The sequence below is a fragment of the Ranitomeya variabilis genome, chromosome 3 (assembly GCF_051348905.1).
Source record: "Ranitomeya variabilis isolate aRanVar5 chromosome 3, aRanVar5.hap1, whole genome shotgun sequence".
In the NCBI taxonomy this organism is placed as follows: Eukaryota; Metazoa; Chordata; class Amphibia; order Anura; family Dendrobatidae; genus Ranitomeya; species Ranitomeya variabilis.
In genome coordinates this window covers 223,367,682-223,376,625 of record NC_135234.1, presented here as the reverse complement: position 1 = coordinate 223,376,625, position 8,944 = coordinate 223,367,682, and the positions used below count along the sequence as shown (strand labels likewise).

General features: G+C 39.2%; 1 protein-coding gene across 1 annotated transcript; it reads right to left on the bottom strand.

Moving 5' to 3' along the window:
• Positions 1-6,252: 6,252 nt before the first annotated feature.
• On the bottom strand, positions 6,253-8,091 carry LOC143817371 (uncharacterized). Its single transcript, XM_077298745.1, has 3 exons — positions 7,650-8,091; positions 6,964-7,268; positions 6,253-6,642 (listed from the first exon to the last, which is right to left on the bottom strand). Exons 1-3 carry the CDS (start codon positions 8,089-8,091, stop codon positions 6,253-6,255), a joined length of 1,137 nt encoding a protein of 378 aa, XP_077154860.1.
• Between the last annotated feature and the right edge of the window lie 853 nt (positions 8,092-8,944).

The window sequence follows — 8,944 nt, the reverse complement described above, 5'->3', positions numbered from 1 at the left end:
TTGGAATGAATGGGATTACTCTAATTTGGTCAGATCCACTGATCTCTACAACTGAGCAATACCAGGGAGAGAAGTGCTTTTTTCAATAAGAAAATAACAAAATTGTCACCAGAACAGTAACTCAAAAAGGAGCACCCACTCCCAAACAACCAGTAGATAAAGAAATTGAATAGGTGCAAGCTGCTAGCTCCACTAATAGGAGAACTCAGAGTGTTTATACACATATTTTCCAGTAAAATAGAGGCTTTTCAATATTGAGATCCATGGCAAATTTACTAGATACAAATCATTTTTTTTAAATCTGAATTTCAAATGATCTGCCCAAATATACTTAAAGGGATTATCATACAGGCAAAAGTTAATTTTAATCAATATACCTAGGAATAATATTAAGTTGCACAATTGGATGTGTTTAAATAAAATGTTCCTGTGCTGAGATAATCTTCTAAATGTGCCCCTGCTGTGTACTGAGTAATGGCTGTGTCTGACTGTGCAGAAACATGGTCTGTTCGTACCACATCTCCTGGACAGGGGTTGGGAGGGGGGAGTATACTGACATTATAGCATGGGATTATGGGATAACAGCTGATTCTTTCTTTGAAGTAAAACTTTTCACTGCCTGTTTTTAAACCATGTTTAACTTCAAAGAAATAATCAGCTATGATCCTGTGATGTAATGTCTGTATACTCTTTTGCTTCCTCCCCTCTCCAGGAGATGTGGTGTTATCAGACCATGTTCCTGTATGGTCAGACACAGCTATTACACAGTACACAGCAGGGGAACATTTACAAAATTATCTCTGCACAGGAACATTTTATTTAAAAGTAGACTACAGGCATTGTCAGGTTGGCACTGTTACACTGATTAAAATGAGTCCTGGTTTGAAGGAATCCATCTTGTGCTTGTTGTTTAATCTTTGTTTGCGGTTTTCAGTTAATGAGATTGTCATGCTTCGGGGTTACCCTGTGGGTGGGTCTTTATTTGCTGCCCTGGCCTCATCTTAATCCTTGTGGGCTTAAATGGCAAGTCACTGAACCTTCAGTGACCTGCCTCCTATTTTAAATACAGCACTTGCACAGTTTACATTTTTGTCTGTAGTTTACATAGCAAATTCCTGATGACAGGTTCGCTTTTAGCACCAAACTAATTTGGTGATAAATTTATATAATGATATAAGATGATTTTGGAATGGCATTGCATAAGACTTGTAAAAGGTAGAGTGTTTTGGCATAATGATCACTTAATTGATTAGATTTTTTATTGCCTACTGTATGTATGACACAATGAGTTCAATTCATGAACAGTATTGAAAAAGTTTTAGCAAAGTGTGAGATAATTGTACTCAATACAAACGATAAATTGTATGTTGAACAGGATATTTAGCCAAGGATTGGATACTGTATACACACATGGTCAAAATTGTTGGAACCCCTCTTTTAATGACAGAACAACCCACAATGGTCACAGATATAACCTGAATCTGACAAAAGTAATAATAAATAAAAAATATATGAAAATAAAAAAATGAAAGACGGACATTGCTTTTCAACCATGATTCCACAGAATTAAAAAAATGAAAACTCATGAAATAGGCCTGGACAGAAATTGATGGTACCTATAACTTAATATTTTGTTGCAAACCTTTTGAGGCAATCACTGCACTCAAACTATTCCTGTAACTGTCAATCAGACTTCTGCACATCTTGACTGCCATTTTGGCTCACTCCTCAAGAGCAAACTGCTCCAGTTGTCTCGTGTTTGAAGGTTGCCTTCCCAGATGGCATGTTTCAGCTCTTTCCAAAGATGCTCAATAGGATTTAGGTCAGGGCTCATAGAAGGCCACTTTAGAATAGTCCAATGTTTTCCTATTAACCTTTCTTGAGTGTTTTTAGCTGTGTGTTTTGGGTCATTATCCTGTTGCAAGACCCATGACCTGCGACTGAGACCAAGCTTTCTGACACTAGGAAACATATTTCTCTCTAGAATCCCTTGATAATCTTGAGATTTCATTGGTCCCTGCACAGATTCTAGACACTATATGCCAGATGCAGCAAAGCAGCCCCAGAACATAACAGAGCCTCCTCCATATTTCACAGTAGGAGCAGTGTTCTTTTCTTGATATGCTTCATTTTTTTGTCTATGAACATAGAGCTTATGTGCCTTACCAAAAAGTTCCATTTTTGTCTCATCTGTCTAAGGGACTTTCTCCCAGAAGCTTTGTGGCTTGCCAACATGTAGTTTAGCAAATTGCAGTATGGATTTGGTATGCTTTTTTTCAACAATGATGTCCTCCTTGGTCATCTCCCATGAAGTCCACTTTGACTCAGACAACGACAGACGTGCGATCTGACACTGATGTTCCTTGAGCTTGAAGTTCACCTTTAATCTGTTTAGAAGTTTTTCTGGGCTCTTTTGTTACCATTCGTATTATCAGTCTCTTTGATTTATCATCAATTTTCCTTCTGTGGCCACATGCAGGAAGGTTGGCTACAGTCCCATGGATCTTAAATTTCTGAATAATATGTGCAACTGTAGTCACAGGAACATCAAGCTGCTTGGAGATGGTCTTAAAATTTTTACCTTTAACATGTTTGTCTATAATTTTCTTTCTAATCTCCTGAGACAACTCTTTCCTTTGCTTCCTCTGGTCCATGTTGAGTGTGATACACACCATGTCACCAAACAGCACAGTGAGTGCTGCTTGGGCCCACTCACTGGTTCCAAGATTGTAGATATTTGTGATGATAGTTAGTGGACACACCTTGATTTAACATGTCTCTTTAGTCACATTATTTTTAGGGGTAAAATTATTTATGTCCAGGCCTATTTCATGAGTTTTATTTAATTTATTTTTTTATTCTGTGGAAGCATGGTTGAAAAGCAAAGTCTGACTTTCATTTGTTCATTTTCATAGATCTTTTAGATATTATTACTTTTGTCAGGTTCAAGTTATTTCTGTGGCCACTGTGAGTTTTTCTGTTATTAAACGAGGGGTACCAACAAATTTGACCACTTGTGTACATTTATAGTTTCAGTTTATATTACCACTCCTGGGTTGGTGTCTTCTGGTGTTTCTTGCACTTCTTGTCTGCCTTCCATCCTGCATACTGTTCTGTCCTGGTCATTGCTGAATCATGTCCCATGCAGCAAGTCCTGCTCCGCTGCATTATAGCTTTTAGTCTGTTTTGCTCACCCTGACCTATGACTTAGAAAATCCACCTCACTATATAAACCCCTAACAGACATTTCAGTTGATGCATGCGAGTGCATTGTGAAAATGGAGTGGCTAGTTCAGATGGAAGATTGTACTTTAAGAGAGCCTCTCTCATAAAAAAAACAGTCAGTATTATAAGGTGTCTTTAGTTTTGCCTCATTGATGAAGATTTCATGTCATGCTTGCGGCAACAGTAGTGATTACCATGCACTCCTGCACTTGATAAAGTAGGGAGATACTTAAAGAGGTTACTGTATTATGGCAGTGGGTTTATGTAATTTGATCAAAGTATTAAATGAAGTTGGTGACAGCAGGCATGAAGGATCCAGGTGCCCAGCAAGGAGCATACAATATACTGAAGTTCTCCATGCCTGACATCCAAGGCACAAACCATTACTCATTAAAGAGCACAAGAAAATATGGTGAGAATATTCACAAAACAATATGAATAAACCACAGAAGTTTGGGGATGATGATAATGGGTAGAGTAATGAAACAAAGAACTTTTCAGGCCTATAGATCAGAAATATATTTGGAGGAGGAAGAATGAAGCATACACTGAAAAGAACACCATTTTTTGACTGAAGCATGGTATGGAGCTGCTTTTCTTCATTTGGCATTGGAACCATGCAGTGAGTATAGGGCAAGGTAGGTTCAATTAAATATCAGAATACCCAAGAAGAAAACTTCATGCCTTCTGTGAGCAAGTTGAAGCTTAGATGTCATTGAAACTTCTAACAGGAAAATGATCTGATGCCTACTTGAGTCCACCAAGGCTTGATTTCAGAAGAATTCATGCAAGACTCTGGAAAGGCTGTCACACATGCCTATCCTGAGCCCCATAGATAGTTTTTGTGGGTTTTAAAAAAGGCAGTTTCAGCATGCAAACCCAAGCATTTTACTTAACTGGAATCTATTGTCCATAAGAGCAAGAACCTTTCTTGAAGTTGTTGTCTTTCTATGCATTATTTTTGCAGCGAGCCACTACAGCCAAGGAATGCTCTACTAAGTACTAAATATATTATTAATTAAGGAGTTTAATAATTTTGAGACACCAGTAGTCAGTAAAAATGGCATTTTGAATTGAATTTGGAGAAAACACTTATTTTAATTGTGTTAAGCTTTTTAAATTGTTTTATTTGATCGGTTTATTGCAAACCGCAGACTATTTGTAAATCTTTCTAATAAACCTAATTTTCACTGAGTGTCGAAAAATCTTAGAAAAAAGCTTTTTTAAGTGGGCACCATAGAAAAGTATCCGATATGTATCATAGGTTCTCTACCAAGCATGTAAAAACATATATGGAAAACTTTTGAGAAAAAGGTACATGCAAATAAGGTAGGAACACCACACGTATATAAGCAAAAAAATACAAAAGTTTATTTCTACACAAGAATATTACACACAATTTTTAAAAACATCTAAAAATACAATCCACTTGGTGGAGTGCATGCCCACTCCAATCTTTTACAGTACAAAAATGTCTGGCCTTATAAACATATAATGCACCAAGAATAAATTATTTCACAACATTGCTGCATGAATCACATAAATATTCTATAGGTTCTGATATGTGGACCCTTGAGGTGGCGGTCCTATGACCCAAGTCTGATGTATATCCTTTTGTGGTTATCACCAGTCTGTAATTATAGAGCAATAGATATACAGTAAACTCCTATTTTGGATGGAGACACATGCTAAAGATCAGGTACCTGGCTACTTTTATATCCACAAATATGCTCATATATCAAATGGCCTGAGTCACCCTCGTGTCTATATCAAAAGGTGATATGCTTGGTAAAAGAGGAAAAAAAGAGACACGTGCTGGTATACTTAGCCCTGTCCAGTCCACTAAGGTCGCCCCCTCGTCCCATATGCAGCGGTGCAGCCAGTATAGAAAGGAGTGTGGAGTATGAAGACCCACGCGTTCCGACACACAAGGTGTCTTTTTCAAGGTGAGTATATCCTTAATGCAAAAATGTATTCCTTTTATAATGTCTAAATTACGTTACCATTGAAGCAGCTGTAAGAATCATGCTATGGCTGCAGCGCCAGCGTGTGCGGCCGTTGACCCGGAAGTTGTAATACCAGGGTCATGCCATGCAGTGCGTCTGCGCATATGGTTTTTTGGGCGATCCTCTGTGTGATTTCCTATGCGCCTGCGCATTTTAGGGAGGAATCCCCCATTTCATATGCGCTTGCGCGTCAGATACGCTGTGCCTGTACCTTTTATATGTCATAATTTACATCGGCGCATTATATATCATACCGCAGCACGTTAGTAAGTTCAATGTGGGCAAGAGGAGGTAGAATTTCATACCCCTTTAGCTCCCTATATAGCACCTGTTTGAACCAAGAAGTATTTTTTGAGTAAGACGATAACTCTAGAAGTATGTCATAATTTAAACATCCTAAATCCCATATTCCATGTGCCTTTCATACATATGCTATGTAAGGGAAGAATATTTCAAAACGTTCATTATACAATACAAATAACCATCTATCCTATACTGTTTTTTATATACACAGTATTTTTTTGGTATGTGTGTATACATTCATACTTTAAATATATTCAATGGAACTCTATGTCCATCCCTTTATGGGTCTTTTTGAGAGACCACATAGACATGAGCAAGAATGGCTCCACCTATCCACCATAAGTTCATTTCCAATGCTTCCTTGTATGACCATATATAGGTAACTGGTCTCAATTGGCGTATGCGTACCTCCGATATAGTTCCTATATTGACACATTGTAATCCATAAGCATAATTTGGACAGGTGAACTTGTTGTATGTGTGTTTTTTTGATTTTTTTCTCTGAGGACTGGATCCACAATTTGGCATCTTCTTAGTTGTTCGTTCAGAATTTCTTCGGTAACTATTAGGGAGGAAAGGGGGAAGAAAAAGAGGTATAAGGGCATGTCGAACCTTGATGTAGGTACACATGCATATATCTATACGTTTTGGAACCCCCCTATGTGCATACCCTTGGGTATACACAGATGTATATAAACCAGGAGGAAGAGTTGTTAGGCTACTTCTTTTTATAGAAGCCTGAATAAAGCAACTCTTCATTCAGGCCATCCGGTGCTAGACTACCCAAATCATAAATCCATCTAGCCTCCCGGCGTAGAAGCTCCTCCGTTATATCGCCCCCTCTTATATTTGAATTGACTCTCTCCAAACCCATAACCTTCAGGGAATCTGATACCCCTGCATGGACCTCCAAAAAATGCTGCGCCACTGATGAGATCACCTTGCCTTTAGCTTTATCTGATCTAGCCATTGCTATATTAGACAGATGTTGTTGTGTTCTCCGTCGTATCTCTTGTGTCGTCTGTCCGACATAAATTTTGTCACAACCACAGATCAATGCGTAGACTACGTTGCGTGTTCGACAATTGAAATACGCTTTGGATTGTATCTGTGTGGACAAATGTTGGACTGAGATACCTCTATTTGCTATCATTCGTGGGCAAATCGTACAGCTGCCACAAGGAAAGGATCCTTTATTTGGGTAGCCTGTTCTCAATTTTGTAGTGGGGCGTTTGAAATGGCTGTTGGATAGGTAATCTTTGAGGTTCTTAGCCCTTCTAGCCACTATCTTGGGTCGATCCCCTATGAACGATCTTAATCTTGGTTCACTCCTCAGAATCCCCCAGTTCGCATTTAGGATACGATAAATATCGTTCCACTGATTGTTATACTTTGTAATCAAATTGATTGTGTTTGCTATGGGCCTTACCCGTGGTAGAAGTGCCTCCTCTCGTGTTTTCCCTCTTGAGTGTTCAAATGCTCCCGAAATGACTCTATGGGGATATCCTCGTTCACGGAATCTGTGAGTTAGTTGTCGGGATTCCTCCAGGAAGTCCTCTGTGCGGCTACAGTTCCTTCTAAGTCTGAGGAATTGTCCTTTCGGAATGCCTTTTCTTAGATGTGTTGGATGGAAACTCTCGAAATGCAAAAGATTATTTGAAGCCGTCTGTTTCCGGAATAGTGTTGTAATAATCCGGTTCTGGACTATCGTTAGCTTTAAATCCAGGAACTCTACTGAAACAGGGGAAAAAAATGATGTTAATTTAATATTCCAACAGTTGTTGTTAAGCCCTGCTACAAAAGAGACAAGTTTTTCCGGAGCCCCTGACCAAATTAAGATGATGTCATCTATATATCGTAGCCATTTTACTACGTAGATGGAGAAGTCCTCTAGTTTCTGTACGTGGGTCTCCTCCCACCACCCCATAAAGAGGTTAGCATATGAGGGTGCACATTTTGCCCCCATAGCCGTGCCCGAGACTTGCTTGTAGAAGGTTCTATCGAACACAAAATAGTTTTTTTCTAGTACGAACTTGAGCATTTCCAAAATGAATGTGTCATGGGCCCTGTCCCCTGTGGACTGCTTGTTCAGAAAGTAGGATGTTGTTGTCATACCTAGATCATGTCCGATGTTCGTATAGAGAGCCTCCACGTCTAGCGTTGCTAGAATCGCGTTGTCTGGAACTTCCAGGGTTTCACACAGTTCTATAAGATGGGAGGAGTCTCGTACATACGAATCCAGGGATTTCACTATTGGCTGCAAAAAATAATCAAGGTAAGAGCATGGTTTCTCATACAACCCCCCCAGACCTGAGATAATAGGTCTACCTGGCGGCCTATTGATGGACTTATGAATTTTTGGTACCAGGTAGAATGTTGGAATCACTGGGTGGGTAGTGAGCATGAAGTCCCTTTCTTTTTTATCTATAATGCCGGAGGAGAAGACCCTGAAAACAAGTTTATCCAATTGTGCTTTAAAAATTGGGGTTGGGTCAGATGGTAATTTTTGATAATATTGAGTGTTCTCCAATTGCCGTCTTGCTTCCTGGCAGTACATATCTTTGGGCCATAGCACGATGTTCCCGCCCTTATCTGCCTCCTTGATTTCTATTGCATCATTATTTTTTAATTTAAATAATGCCGATTTTTCTTCCTGTGTCAAATTGTTTTGCCCATTTCTGTCTAATTTTAGTCCTTTTATGTCTCTGCATGTAGTTTCAAAAAATATTTGGATAGCTGGGAACATAGAGAATTTGGGGGTAGCCTGGGATGGTAATCTACCACTGAATCTTTTTCTGCTTTGATTCTCATCATTTTCCATTAGTAGATCCAATAGATCCCTAAATGTTTGTCTGTCCTGATCTGGCAGTTCATCCACTAGTGATGGCTGATGGTATAACATTTTGAAAGTCATTTGTCTGCAGAAGAGAAAAAGATCTTTAGTTAGTTCAAATTTGTCTAGACCACTCATAGGCGAAAAGGACAGACCTTTCATGAGTAGATTGGTTTCTGTTTGAGATAGTTGGTATGTGGAAAGGTTAATGATGCGTAACCCTTCCCTATCTTCATCTATATTATCCAGGGGGGGGTGAATACTCAAAACCGTTTCCGATTGTTGAAGCGTGTTGTTCGCTTCGTATTCGGTGACCAGGCCCTCAAGTTGTAATTTTTCTTTCTGGCGTGGTTGTTTGGGTTTTCTTCTCCCCCTTCTACACTGCTTTCTCGGTCGCTCGTGTCTGTAGATAAAAAATCACTGCTGGCACTAAGTCCTGCCTCATTATTAATTGGTCTTGCCCCCTTTGCTGTTGTCCTAGTGAATGCCCTCCTGTTGCCTTGGTGAGTCCATCTATACATTCTCTGTTTTTCCATATCTAATTTATCCCGCTGGAACTTAATCTTCTTGCCCTTGA